Here is a 15,242-nt window from a genome sequence, read left to right as displayed (position 1 = left end):
AGCTGCCCTGCTGCATCCTCTGTGAGTCGGGCTCTCCGCATTTCAAAATGGCTGCTGAGAGTTGAAGCAGCCTCGTGAGACTTCAACTCTCGGCGGCCATTTTGAAACGCCGAGAGCCGGACTCGCACAGGATGCAGCAGGGCAGCTACCAGCAGCGCTCCGGGCAGGAAAGAGGGAGCTCTTTCTTTCCTGCCCCGAGCGAACAGGTACCTCTACACCACCAGGGATACTAGCGTAAGGAGAGGGGAAGGGAGTCCCGTGCCCGCTAGCACCTGTTTCATGACAGGCAGAAACGGGCCTTTTTTACTAGTCATATATAAAGCACATAAACATTAGAGTTCTATAGGTCATACCTGAGTCATATGCATAGTCAGTCTGCTCCTGTTTGATCAACATGTTGGCTGGGTATCTGTGACCTCTGTTGGCGTTCATTTGGTTTGCCGGCTCATACAGTGGGTCATGATATTCCTGTTTAAAGCCTTGTTGTGGGTAAGGAGGATGAGGTTCTGACACCTGGCGCTGGTAAGGGACTGGCGATTCCCGACTCATGCCCTGAGAGGAAGGAAATGAATGGCACATCTCCACAGGCTGCTGGTATCTGGAATTAAAAGGAAAATTGAATCACCAAAGGAAACAAGTTTCTCTTGAGCTATAAAATCAGTTTTGTCTCCATGAGATCCCCAGATTTTGGCCACATTTTTTCCCATCATTAAAATAACAAGCACAGTACTGGCCTTCTATAGGACTGCCACATGTAGTTTTAGGAATTAAAGGGTCCTTTTACTAAGGTGGACGTGTGTTTTGGGCGCGCACAGAATCATTTTTCAGCACACCTATAAAAAGTTCTTTTTACAAAATTACTGCCAAAAATGGACGTGTGGCAAAATGAAAATTACTGCGTGTCCATTTTGGGTCTGAGTCTTTACCGCCAGCCATTGACCTAGTGGTAAAGCCTCACACGGAAACCTGGCAGTCATGACCTACGAGCGTCAAATGCCACTTGGCATACGCCCAATACATGCGTCAGAAAACTATTTTTCAGACGTGAATATCGGATGCGCACCACAAATGAAAGTACCACAACAGCCACGTGGTAGGTGGGTAGTAACTCCATTTTCGCACACGTAGACGCTTAATGCGGTTTAGTAAAAGGGTCCCTAAACCTTTTGGCCAATTTTCGTTTTGAATTTGCAACCCAAAGCAGTGTGGGATTTCTAGTAACTACTTCTGCCTATTAAAATCCGTGCTGCAGAACCCATAATGCACCAAGATAGGGTTCTCAGAAATCCAGGACTGGCTTATACTCGCTCTCTCCTGGAAATGAGAAGCATGGCATGTCTGCTTCTACGAGAGAGGAAGCAGACTCTCTCTCTGCCCACTGTCAACCCTCCCCCCCCCCCCCCCAATTTCCCTTGCACATGGCCCGCTACCCGTGTTCCATGAGGTAATCTCGTGTAGGAAGAGACTGGGAGGATGATCCCTGAGGACTCATGAAGCTCCGGTCCTGTCTGGAGAAGTGTTGAAGCGGGGACATCTGTGATGCCCCCTGAGTTGGTGACTTGATTCCAGCTTGTCTGTTTTGATCGTAGGCACTGCAGACATCAACACAGAAAAATAATACAACCTTTATGTATTTCGTAAAATTCATCTGTATAACAAAATGCAAATATTCAGCACATAGTAATACTCTTACCAAATATGACAACTTATTTGCTGAATTGAAGTGAGAGGCAGTTACACGTGGCCTGAAAGTAAGCTAAGAATTCTTATTTACCAATTCACACCAATTTTCAATACAAAAAACGAGGTATTAATTTGGCAACAGTCCTGTTCCAAGTCATGGAATGACTGTTTTGGGAGACAACTACTTAAACACACCGATTCCCAGGCGGTTGCCAACTGTATCTCAAGGTCTAAGCAGCCTTAACAAGGCATCAGCTCAAGTGGGCCTAGATAAATTTGAGCAGCCCCTAAGCCTGAGAAATAGTTCAGAGTCATTCCTGATGTGTTTGTAACTGATTTCTGAACGATCGCTCAGGCCTAGATGCTACTCAAGTTAACTGGCCTGTTGGGGCAGGACACCTTCTGAAGGCTGTATAGGCCTTGCATTTTCTCTCAGACTCCCTTTGAAATGGTCATACCTAGTATAAAGGCACTGCTCGCCATTGCGATACTGGAACTGCTGCTTGAGGCTGCAGGACAAGGCCTGATCCAAACAGGGACTCCGCTGTTCCTTTTTAATTTTGACTGGAGGGCTGTGGAAAACTACTGGAAAGAAAAAAAATAAATAAATATGGCTCGTTAACACTTCTTGATGTGACACACAGACAGCCTCTGCAGCCTTCAGTGGCATTTTCCTTCATCAGCATCCCAGTTACTCTGCTTAGACAGCAATGAAATGAAATGTTCTTGTTCAGCCCCACAGACTCTCTCTTCAGTGGGAACATTTGTGGTTCGAACATCAAAACCATGCTTTATTGAAAAGACCCACAATGAGATAGAGTTTGAACACCTCTTTGGAGGGCCTGCAGTTTGAAGGCCCAGATAAGTGATGTTTTACAATGGGCCTTGAGAGGACACATTTGAATCTTATGACCTAAGCAACACTCCAGATCAACAACATTTCTGGAGTGGGTGCAAACAGTCCATGACTTTGGGATCCACAAAATAATGGAGTCAGGCAGTAGACAAGTCACTACATGCAAAAATACTACATGAATACTCACTAGGAATGTCCACTCAAGGACAGGATCTGGTCAGTCCTAGACTTAAAGAATGGTAGAATCAAACAAAGATCTTTTTTCTCTGTCCCCTATATGGCAAGACAGGTTAGGATGGGCTGGAGGGTTTCGATGGTAACTCCAGCAGTTGGAATGTTAAGGACAGTGCCCTGAAAATGGCAATGAAGCCAGGGTGAAATATTTTTACACCACATTCATTGTTGGTTTAATCATGAACTCATGAGTGCGACCCGTTAGGAAGACTGGATGGACCATTCAGGTCTTTATCTGCCATCATCTACTATGCTAGAAAGCGCAAGCTAGACTCTGGCATAACATTAATCTTTTACCAATTAAATGACTATCAGGAAAATTTTATTCTGTTCTTTGTTTTCTAAAATACATACACACTTATGTGCAGTTTCAGCTCTAAATTAACCAGATTTAATTAAAATGAAAGAAAGCAGGCAGAAAACAAGGCAGAGGCTGATCATTCTAGGTATTGCCTTACATAAGTATTGCCATACTGGGAAAGACAAAAGGTCCATCAAGCCCAGCATCCTGTTTCCAACAGTGGCCAATCCAGGTCATAAATACCTGGCAAGATCCCAAAAAAGTATAAAACATTTTATACTGTGAATCTGAGAAAATGTTTCTTCACTCAACGTGTAATTAAACTCTGGAATTCGTTGCCAGAGAATGTGGTAAAGGCGGTTAGCTTAGCGGAGTTCAAAAAAGGTTTGGACGGCTTCCTAAAGGAAAAGTCCATAGACCATTATTAAATGGACTTGGGGAAATCCACTATTTCTGGGATAAGCAGTAAAAATGTTTTGTACTTTTTGGGATCTTGCCAGGTGTGACCTGGATTGGCCAATGTTGGAAACAGGATGCAGGGCTTGATGGACCTTTGGTCTTTCCCAGTATGGTAATACTTATGTACTCCTCTTTATATAGTTTTGAATCTAAGAGGCCTTTTTTAAACAAGCTCTTTGAAGCTGATTCAGCAACCTATGCAAGTATTCTACTTCCCCACACCTTAATTAACACTTAATTGAGGTCGCTGGATGTGCTACCTCTCCAGCAGCCGAGGAACAGAAAATAACTGCCGGAGAAATGTCCTCTTCTCTAGGAACTTCTCAGAAAGTTTTCTTTTCTGTGATCCACCTGAAATATGGACTACTACTACTTAATGTTTCTATAGTGCTACTAGACGTACACAGCGCTGTACATTTCAACATGAAGAGACAGTCCATGCTCTACAGAGCTTACAATCTGCACACTACAGAATGACACGTGGACAAAATGTGTCCCCGCCCCGTCTCCATGGGTTCCAAAAATTGGCTATGTGGTGAGGTAACTCTTACCACATGGCCATGCGGCAGGGAGCCCTTACTGCCACCCACTGAGGTGTAAAATGAGTTCATCTTGTTGGGCGGGCTGGATGGACCGTGCGGGTCTTTGACTGCTGTCATCTGCTATGTTACTGTGTTACTATATGGTGGTTGGGAGGCGGGGATAGTGCTGAGCAGACTTATACGGTCTGTGCCAGAGCCGGTGGTGGGAGGCGGGAGTGGTGGTTGGGAGGCGGGGATAGTGCTGGACAGACTTATACGGTCTGTGCCCTGAAGAGGACAGGTACAAAGTAGGGTATACACAAAAAGTAGCACATATGAGTTTATCTTGTTGGGCAGACTGGATGGACCGTGCAGGTCTTTTTCTGCCGTCATCTACTATATCTCCATCCCTACCCCATCCCCGCAGGCCCCGTCTCAGTCTCATCCTCGCATGCCTTGTCTCCATCCCTCTGTTCTCATCTGCAGAAGCCTCAACCACTTATGATTTTATATTTAAATCTTTTTATTGAAGTATAAAAAGGAATATGCTATGCAACTGTTATGTATAAATTACAAATAGAAAACAATAACAACAACAAGCAGCTATTATAAACCCTCCCATCACCACCACCCTCTACCCTTCCAACCCCAATAGCCGACTTCTAGTACCCCAAGGAATCCTAATCCACCCTGTTACCCAGGGGTACAAAATACAACCCGTTCTGTATACCCTAGAGGGGAGATGTTTTAATCTGTGGACGAATAAGAAGTCATCAACAATCTCAGGATTCAGTCTAGCTCTCCTGTCTTCCACAATCCTCCTGCAACAGAAGAGGTGCTGGTAGCGGGATGCACAGGATCCCCCATGCACATTTTGCTAGCTGTGGCCACCATGTTGGCTTGTTTTTCCAAAAAATAAAATATTGTCATCTGCAAACAAACATAAGTAACAGTCCAGGTCATTAACAGGCTTCAAAGTAGAAAGTTTGTCCCCGTCCCAGTGGGCTCTGTCCCCCTCCCATTGTCATTCTCTACTGCATACCACTGCTATCCAGGTCCCACAGAACCTGGAAAACATCTTCTCTTTGTTCCGCTTGTATTAGTAATCACTGTGTCCTGAGAGATCTCAGTGCCACTGACATTGTTCACTAATGTACTGCTTCCCCCCCACAATGACTCATCTTTCTTAGCAAAAGTCCCTGATGACAGGCAACGCCTAACACTTTCCCACTAATGATGTAACAGAGCTGCTTTCATTTCTGGGGAGTGATGCAATGCAATTCAGTCCTGAAGTACAACCACTGCCTCCCCCCATCTCAACCCGATGCCATCCTAGCTCTGTAAAACAGGATGCAAGATACACAGTCTGGTATGGTTCTGTCGAGTTTTGGGTAGTGAACTGTGACTCAGGGTGTTCTGGCTACCAAATTAAGGTTTTCCTTAGTAGCCACCTCCAGTTCGCACATGAATCTAAGTGGAAGCTGGAACATGCCAATAACCCATCAGAAGACAATTAAAAAAAAAACCTTACCAGATATGCCATGTCCACTATATTGACCTACATGATTGTGTAAATCTGGCACAGAAAACCAAAATATGGTCAAGCCTGGATCAAGGCATGGACCAGGTGAGGCACTGGTTACGGCACCAAAAGCCTGCCTTCCCTGCAGTGACCAAATTTCTATCTCTGGGTCTGGCAACCCCTCACCCCCCCCCCCCCCATCTCTCAGGTCACCCCCTACCCTTGTCTACCTTTAAATGCAGTTTCCTCCTGAGCACCAGCAGCGCTTCACCAGCTCCGGAACCTTCCCTCTGCTATGGCCCGCCCTACTTTGATGTAATTTCCTGTTTGTTCAAGGTGCTACGTTCCCTCGAGTTGACCCCAAATAATGGTTTCATTAAAACAAGCGTGCATGACGCGACAGAACAGGTTAGGCAATGTGAGACCAGCATGGGACAAACGCTTCAGCTGGCGGGGTTTGGGGACCCCCACCAGTCAAGGTACCTTCGTGAAGCGGCAGCAGGGGGGGGGGACTGTGCCCCCCCCTCCCGTCGAGTTCCGGCTACACCCCTGCTGTAGGCACCCCAGCCAGTCAGGTTTTCAGGATACCCACAATGAATATTCATGAGATATTTGCATGCCCTGCCTCCGCTGTATGCAAATCTCTCACGAATAGTCATTGTGGATATCCTGAAAACCTGTCTGGTTGGGGTGCCTCCAAGACCAGGTTTGGGAACCACTGCCTTACTGGATGAACTTGGTGGGTTATTCCCAAGGGTGTAGCCACGGGCGGGCCCAGTCCCAGCCACTTTCCCTCGAAGCTCGCCCACCCAACACCCCTCTTTGATGCTGCCTTTTCTCCTGCGAATCCGGATACGACCGTCCGGAAGCGTTCAGCGTTGCCTGCCTGCCTGCCCTGAAATTCTTCTCCTCCCCGCCACTGCCTCGGTCCCTGCAGCACTCTTTTTTTCGCCCGTCAATGGCAGCACTTCCATTCATACAAGCATCTGGCCCTCTCTGATGCACTTCCTGTTTACGTAGGGCCGGATGGACACGGCAGGGGGGGGTGCGGAGCTGCCTGTGTGAATGGCAGCGTAGCTGGCGATGGGCAAATAAAAGAATGCTGCAAGGACCGAGGCAGCAGCGGGGAGGATAAGAATTTCAGGGCAGGCAGGCACGCAAGCAAAGCTGAATGCTCCTGGACGACCGTACCTGGAACCGCGGGAGAAAAGGCAGCGACAGCGAGGGATGTTGGGGTTGGGCTGGGGCAGGATCAGGAAGGCAGAACTGCTGGACGTGGGGTGAGGATGGGGGTGGGGGAGGGATAGTGCTGCCGGACTTGTGGGACGGGATCTGAATGGAAGGGAGAGAGTTGCTGGAGGGGGGAGGAAAAGGAGGCGGGGATCTGGATGGAAGGGAGAGAGAGGAGAAAGGGGCTGGACAAGGGAGGAAGAAGAAGAAGGGACTGGAGAGAAGGGTGAGAGCTGATGGACATGGGAGGAAGAGGAGGAGGGACTTGATGGAAGGGAGAGAGCTGCTGGATGTGGGAGCAAGAGGGGGCTGGAGGGAAGGGGGAGGAGAACTGGAGGGAACGGAGAGAACTGCTGGTACAGCACAATGGGAAGGGAAACAGAAATACCAGACCAAGGAGATGAAGGAAAAGGGAACAAATACTAAACCTTCAACAAGGCCTACAAAAAGAACCCATAACTACAAAACTACCTCACCAACCCACCCAGTTATTAAAGGCCACCTTCTACACTATCCTGCTTAACACCTTCCTTCTCTTTTCCCTTACTTTATCGCTTAACATTACTAATTGTAATTGTACAGATACTTATATCTGATATCCTGGAATGAACAGGTCATAACAAACTCTGTAAGCCACATTGAGCCTGCAAATAGGTGGGAAAATGTGGGTACAAATGCAATAAATAAATAAACCTACAGTGTGAGGGAGGAAGGGAATCAAGCAACCAAACTAGATGCTGGAAAGGGGAGGGAGTGAGAGGGAGAGAAGCTGGATGGGGTAGGGTAGAGATATATTGGAACTGGGGATGAAGAGAGGGGAGAAGCTGGACAGAGAAATATAGGGACACAGAGAAAGGGAGCTATTAAACATGGAGGAAGATAGAGGTACAGAGATGGAAGAAGATGGATAGTGGACATGGAGAGAGAGAGAAGAAATATCAAATGGACAAGAGACCTTGGTGAGTGACTTAAGAGAAGACAGAAGGATGTTGAAACCAGAGCCTGGGACCAACATGACTTGAAAAATAAAATGAGCAGACAACAAAAGGTAGAAAAAAAGAATTTTATTTTTCTATTTTGTGACTAGAATGTGTCAGATTTGAAATGTACATCCTGCTAGATATGGCTGGGGCCCAAGGCAGAAATTTGAGAGGGGACACAAAAGCTTACTAACAGGCTGCACCTGCTTCAGCTTCCAGCTAGCCTGGGGTTCTCTCTGGCTAGGGGGCCAAACGCAGTTGACCTAGTTGTACCTCCCCTAACACTGTCTCTTGCATGTGATTTTGCACAGTGTAGGAGAAAATGCATCTCTTTAGATTTCTCTGTGCTGTGCTAAATGCAAGGTCTGGCCTCTGGAATTTTGATTTAATTTGTTTAGGGTTTGTGGTCACTTATTCTGTATTTGGCATTTGTGTTCTGTGTGTTAGCATCAATTTTCTATGTAGTATTCTATAGTACTTTGGCTTGTTCACTTTTCTTCATAGTTGTATTGATATTTTAGGGCCCCACTGTAATATTTAGGGCACATTTGGGGGAAGCATGTGTGTTGGCGGACCGTGGCTCAGTGCACCCTCTTATATTTCCCCTAGCGCTCAATGTGGCCTGCAGCCACTGAGGCCAACACTACTACTCCCATTGAAGTTATTGGGAGTGGGGTAGGTGTGTGGTAGGAGTTGGGGCGTGGGCAGGGCATATCAGGTGGCAGGTGTTTCTCTAGTGCCCATCCATCCAACCTGTTGGCCCACCCAAAAATTGCCTTCTGGCTATGCCACTGGCTATTCCTTACTACTACTACTTAACATTTCTAGAGCGCTACTAGGGTTACGCAGCGCTGTACAGTTTGACAAAGAAGGACAGTCCCTGCTCAAAGAGCTTACAATCTAAAGGACGAAATGTCAAGTTGGGGCAGTCTAGATTTCCTGAGTAGAGGTGTAGTGGTTAGGTGCTGAAGGCGACATTGAAGAGGTGGGCTTTGAGCAATGATTGAAGATGGGTAGGGAGGGGGCCTGGCGTATGGGCTCGGGGAGTTTATTCCAAGCATGGGGTGAGGCGAGGCAGAAAGGGCGGAGCAGGGAAGGGTCTTCACCTGCCATCATTACTATGTCCCATGTTTCAGTAGTGCTGGCTGCCCTGGCTAATGTTAGATGTGCCAAATGGGAAGTTTTTCAAAATAAATCCTTAACTATTCCAGAGGTGGGAGCCATCTACTTTGAACACACTTCTGCTCCGTTCCAGATGTTCAAGCTCCCACTTTATATTGCAGAAGTTGTAAACACTTATTAGCTCACTTCCAGGGGCTGGAGAAAATCACCCTGTAGAGATTTTTTTTTTTAATGCAACGTTTTATCCTGAAGGCTTACAGACTCTGGATAGTAACATCCTACCCTTGACTACCTTACGTCCAGACATCCAAAAAAAAAAAAAAAAAGCTAATATAAACTAATTATAACTCAGGCAATTTCAAAGACTCCTTAAGATCAGAGAGCTGGGTGTGGTCTGCTGCAGTGTCTTCGGGCCGTTTGACATTTCAAAATTTGCAAGTAAACACAACGACTCCTACACAAACTTTTCTCTGGCAGAATTATATAATAGAGGAAACCTGGGGAGAAATGGGAAAGTACTGAATGCTCTAAAAGGCAGCTCAAAGAGCAAATGTCGGGATACCAGTGCCTCCATGGGCAGATGATCAAAAGCCCCGCACTGTTTCACAAACAGCGCTGGAACAGCACGGGGCTTTACCGCACCTATGATCAGAGATAACCGCACGCAATTCCACTGATCATGGGTAGAAGTGTGGGAGGATTGTGCCGGGCCACACTTGACAATCCTCCCGCACTCTGACAGGTCTGAGCTGCCAAACAGCCCAGAACCTGTCGAACACAGGGGCTGGAAGTCTATGGGACCACCAGACCCCAAACTACTCCTGCCCCGAGCAAGTGAAACAGGGACTGGAGGTCAGGCGGACCTCCAGTCCCCCTCGACCCCCCCCCCCCTTCCCCCCGACAAAGGTTCAGGAGAGGCTGGAGATCCGGTCTCCAGCCCCCTAACCTCCCCATCATCCTCGATGTCCCTGGTGGCCCAGTGGGCTGCGGGTCAATCCCTCTCCCCCGACCCTGGTGGTCTAGTGGCCCTTCCTCATCCCCTACCTTCATTTTCCAGATGGCGCCAATGGAAGAGGAGGGAGGGTCACTTCCCTCCTCCAACTGAAGGTAGGGGGGAAGGGAAGGGCCACTAGAACACCAGGTGGGTGGGGGATTGACAAGCGGCCCCACTGACCAATCAGGGATATCGGAGAGATACCAGGGGGGGGGGGGGGGGGGTTGGGCGGGCTGGAGACCCACCTGGAGTACTGGGAAAGACTAATGGAAAAAAAATATCAGGTAAGATCTAATTTCTCCTTCCATTACATAGCTTCCAGAAACTGTAGGCTGTTCAAAAGCAATCCCTAGAGTGTGTGAGATCCTGGCACCACCACCCTGAGGGCCAAAGTCCCAAACCTGGCTTCTTGAGCATGCTGCAATATCCACCCTACACTGCTTGGCAAAGGTATGCAGCATCGACCATGTCACTGCCTTGCAAATATCTTCCAGACACAGTAAGGTAGTTTCCGCCTAGGATGTCGCTGTACGCCTCATCAGAATGAGCTCACAAGGCCTGAGGAGCCTGCTTCCCGCAAGCAAATAAGCTGACGCAATATTCTCCTTCAGCCATCTAGCCAATTGTGGGCTTGGAAGACATGAGGCCAAGCCTTTAACAAAAGCACAGTCTGTCCATTTGCAAACTAATTTGTGACTTCCAGATATCTAATGAGGACTCTATGCACATTGAGAAGCTTCAAGGAAGAATGCAGAGCCTCTTCATCCTCTCTATGAAAACATAGTAACATAGTAGATGACGGCAGAAAAGACCTGCACGGTCCCTCCAGTCTGCCCAACAAGATAACTCATATGTGCTTTTTGTGTATACCCTACTTTGATTTGTACCTGTGCTCTTCAGGGCACAGACCATATAAGTCTGCCCAGCACTATCCCCGCCTCCCAACCACCAGTCCCGCTTTCCACCACCGGTTCTGGCACAGACCGAATAAGTCTGCCCAGCATTATCCTGCCTCCCAACCACCAGCCCCGCCTCCCGATCTTGACTAAGCTCCTGAGGATCCATAGAAGCTCCACAGATTGATTGAGATGAAATGCTGATATGCTGATATCACTTTCAGAAGAAAGGACAGAGCCGTGCACAGGAAGAGCCTTGACTCTGACAAGCGAAGAAAGGTATTCCAACAAGAGAGCCTGAATTCCAAAATGTGCCAATTCAGCCATCAAAAATGCTCTCTTTAGCGCAAGATCTTTCAAGAAGGCCTTCCAGAGTGGCTCAAAAGGAGGCTTCTGAAGCACCCAAAGGACTAAATTAAGGTTCCAACTCTGGACAAGGCGTATGAAAGGAATGCCGCAAGCAGCCTGCTCCCCATAAGAATTGAACGATATCTGGGTGAGCTGCAAGAGATGTGAAACTGAGCATGTACCTGGGAGAGAGGAGGACACACGTGCCCCACCAATGCTCAGTTTTCATGCATGTGTGGACAGTGGGAGGTCTAGTACAGGGGTGACAGCCTATAAAAAGTGCAATCGAGACAGAATGTCGGTGGAGAGCCTCTTTGGCTGGCGGAGCCTGGTAATCCCTGCCAGCAGCCAAAAATATTGTCCCGTTTCCTCCCCCAAGTCCATCTTAATAATGGCTTATGGACTTTTCTGTTAAGAAATTATCCAAACCTTTTTAAAACCCTGCTAAGCTAACTGCCTTTAACCACATTCTCTGGCAATGGAAGGGGGAATGCCTGCAGATTCAAAGATGGCATCTTGCAACCAAAACCTTATTCTCCAACCTAAACTCACCCTGGAAACATAGCTAGAAGCGTGTGCTTTATTAATCCCAAACCAAATTTTTAGTTCCTTTGAAAACAGCCAGGCCAATCTACCCAAACCAATGGCCAATTCTACACTCTGAATTTGAGGTGCAAAAACATACCCTACGACCTTGCACCTAGTCAGGCAAATACGTTTCCCCTTACTACAGAACCGACTGAATTGCACCAACATGGACATCAAGTTAATGAACCAGCCTGCGTTCTGGGCTTCCCAGAAGGAGACACTATGGCTGCAATTCTATAAAGGACGCCAAAAAGTTAGGCGCCCAAAATCTAAGGCGCTAAGCTAATCTTTTATAGCAGCATCTAATGCAGTCGAGTGCCACACTTGCAGGAGCTCTACGGCAGGTATAAATGTGAACACCTAAATGAAGCGTTTGGCGCCCGACAGTACTCCATAAAGCGTGTCTCAAACTATCGGAACATCCACGCCTCTCTCGTATGAGCAACTCTTTCACGGTTATGCGCTAGAATACTGAAGCATCAAGTTCTAGAGAATAGCGCCTAAGCGTGCTTGGGTACCTAACTGCCGTGTTTCTTCCGTTTTGACGTTTAAGTTACCGTTAGTTTCTGTTTGAGCACCAGAATCAGGCACTACTTTTTGCAAGGTCTATAGAATTGACCGGTAAGTGTTAATATACAGTGTTGCCAGTATACACAGTACTGTACACATAGGGAGGTTAAGCGACTTGTCCCATTTCACACAGTACAATGCCAGCACCTCATCTTTCACAGCTTGACAAGCCCCCATCACCCATTCCAACAGCTCCTGCAACTTTCACTTTGCTCTGACAAATGTCTTCCACTTCACCGTTATGAACGGCAGTGCCCCACCTCCCTAGTCTTCAAGGGTTAACCACTTCCCCACTGCACAAGCCGAAGCATGCAGCTATTCTCCTGCCTGCCCGAGGCAGACCTGGACTCATTCCACAACGAGGGAGAGGCAGGGATGAAAACAAAATAAAATACACCGACATCCGCTCCAGCTGCCAGATAAAGAGAAGATTCAGCACCAACTAACAGAGCTAGGGACCACATACTGGCAAAGGGACCAGGGTGGAGGCGTGTCAGTTTACCCAGCAGTGAGAAGTACATTCTCTGTCAGACTCTGTTTTATTCAAGAAAAGTTTACCCCCCCCCCCCCAAAGGCATAACTTAGGAAAAGTTTATTTTCAGGAATAGTTGCTCGCACATGTATTGCACACCTACATACAGGTGGAACAGAGATGCCATCGAAAAGGCTGATCCTGCATGTGGTGGGACGAAAGCAGGATTGGAAATGGGAGGGGGGGGGGGGGGGGAGTCAAATCAGAAATACAGCTCCAGGCATGCAATGAAACAAAACCAGGACTGACCAGCCTGTTCGACTGGGAGCAGTGGCGTAGCTACGGGGGCCTGACCCCGCCAAATTGGCTCTGGGGACCCCTGCCAGCCGAAGCGTTTGTCCAACGATGGTCTCCGCCACATTCCCTTCCCTGCTCTTCCCCTCACGTCGCATGCATGCTCGTTTTAACAAAATTGAAAATGAGCATGCACACGGCGTGAGGGGAAACGCAGGGCAGGCATAAGTACAAAAGTATTGCCACACTGGGAAAGACCAAAGGTCCATCAAGCCCAGTATCCTGTATCCAACAGTGGCCAATCCAGGTCACAACTACTAGAAATCATTTCTATAGCGCTACCAGTCGTACGCAGCGCTTCACAATTGAACATGAAGAAAAGACAGTCCCTGCTCAAAAGAGCTTACAATCTAAATCAGGACAGACAGGACCAAATAAGGATAAGGGTAAGACAGACAGAAGGACACATAGGGAAAAGGAACTACTGAAGAGAGGAAGACAAGATAAAGGTTACGAGCAAGTGACAAGTTAGGAGTCAAAAGCAACAAACAGGTAGGCCTTTAGCCGGATTTGAAGGCGGCCAGGAATGGAGCTAGTCGTAACAGCTCAGGAAGCCCATTCCAGGCATAAGGTGCGGCGCGACAAAAGGAACAGAGTCTGGAGTTAGCGATGGAGGAGAAGGGTGCAATTAGGAGAGATATGCCTAGTGAACGGAGTTCCTGGGAGGGAGTGTAGGGAGAGATGAGGGTGGAGAGGTAGTGAGGGGCTGCAGAGTGAATGCACTTATAAGTCAATAAGAGGAGCTTGAATTTTATATGGAAACGGATAGGGAGCCAGTGAAGTGACTTCAGGAGAGGGCATAACGACTTTGGCGAAATATTAGTCATCAGCAGAATTTTGAACAGATTGAAGAGGAGAGAGGTGGCTGAGTGGAAGACCTGTGAGAAGCAAGTTGCAGTACCTGGCAAGATCCCAGAAAACTCAATACGTTTTATGCTGCTTATCCCAGAAATAAGCAGTGGATTTTCCCCAACTCAATTTAATAATGGTTTATGGACTTTTCCTTTAGGAAGCCGTCCAGACCCTTTTTAAACCCCACTAAGCTAGCAACGAATTCCAAAGTTTAATTACATATTGAGTGAAGAAAAGGTTTCTCCAATTTGTATTACATTTACTACTTTGTAGCTTCATCGCATGCCCCCTAGTCCTAGTATTTTTGGAAAAGTAAACAAGTGATTCACGTCTACCCATTCCACTCATTTTATAGACCTCTACCATACCTCCCCTCAGCCATCTCTTCTCCAAGCTGAAGAGCCCTAGCCACTTCAGCCTTTCCTCAAAGATGCTTCAGCTGGAGGGGTTTGGGGACCCCCGTCAGGCAAGGTATGTGAGGAGGCGGGGGTAGCAGGCCAGAGTGCACCCTCACTTTGGGCTCTGGAACCCCTCCACGTCGAAGTCTGGCTACGTCACTGACTGGAAGTGAGATGGCAACTAACTGGGAATAACCTGCCATCGTGTGCCATCACTTCATGCCTACTCTATAACTGAACGTAGTTTAAATCCTAAATGCTTTCCAATTTGATCTCAAGGGCCATTTGCAACATTTCTTTGTAGGCACCAGAAGAACTTACTTTCTAAGGGGGGTTCCTTAGACAACAGGAGGAGCCATGAGAGACAAACACTGTTTCCCAGGTTCACAGCCCATTGCTCTTCACTGTACAGTCTGGAAGCCAGAGGTGGCTCACATCAACCTGAAATGCACCTCCCTGACTTTCCCCCCCTACTACATCCTCCCCTTACCTTCTCCAGAAAACGTGCTGCTAGTGATGCGTTCACAGTTACCATTTCGTCACATGACCGAGGTTTGAGCTGGGCAATGCCCAACCCTCACACTACGGTAAGACTGTGAAAACAGCATGGGAGTTTGGCTACCATGTGGCCAATGCTCAGAGTAATGAGGTGCAAGTAGAAATCAGAAGAGCTGTGGCATAGGTGAAGGGGGATTAATAAACTGGCATGAAGGGGATGTGGTTAAGGTTATCAAAACACCTTGGTACTGTCCCCAGATTTGTATACGAGTCTCCTATTTGTCTTCTACTACATCAGGCGTGTCCAAAGTCGGTTCTCAAGGGCAGCAACTCAGGTTTTCCTGATTTCCCCAATGAATATGCA

At 47.5% G+C, this 15,242-nt stretch overlaps 1 protein-coding gene across 1 annotated transcript in view; it reads right to left on the bottom strand.

The window, feature by feature from the left end:
* Positions 1 to 14,915, bottom strand: part of LOC115481412 (ETS translocation variant 4-like) — a 51,472-nt gene extending 36,557 nt beyond the window's left edge. The window contains exons 1-5 of the mRNA XM_030220499.1: positions 14,871 to 14,915; positions 2,379 to 2,472; positions 2,142 to 2,268; positions 1,431 to 1,592; positions 354 to 598 (exon numbers count right to left, since the gene is read on the bottom strand). Coding sequence (XP_030076359.1) covers positions 354 to 598; positions 1,431 to 1,592; positions 2,142 to 2,268; positions 2,379 to 2,472; positions 14,871 to 14,915 — 673 coding nt within the window. The remainder of the gene's footprint in view (positions 1 to 353; positions 599 to 1,430; positions 1,593 to 2,141; positions 2,269 to 2,378; positions 2,473 to 14,870) is intronic.
* Between the last annotated feature and the right edge of the window lie 327 nt (positions 14,916 to 15,242).

Source organism: Microcaecilia unicolor, chromosome 12, assembly GCF_901765095.1.
Source record: "Microcaecilia unicolor chromosome 12, aMicUni1.1, whole genome shotgun sequence".
Lineage (NCBI taxonomy): Eukaryota > Metazoa > Chordata > Amphibia > Gymnophiona > Siphonopidae > Microcaecilia > Microcaecilia unicolor.
This window is presented reverse-complemented; position numbering and strand designations above follow the sequence as displayed.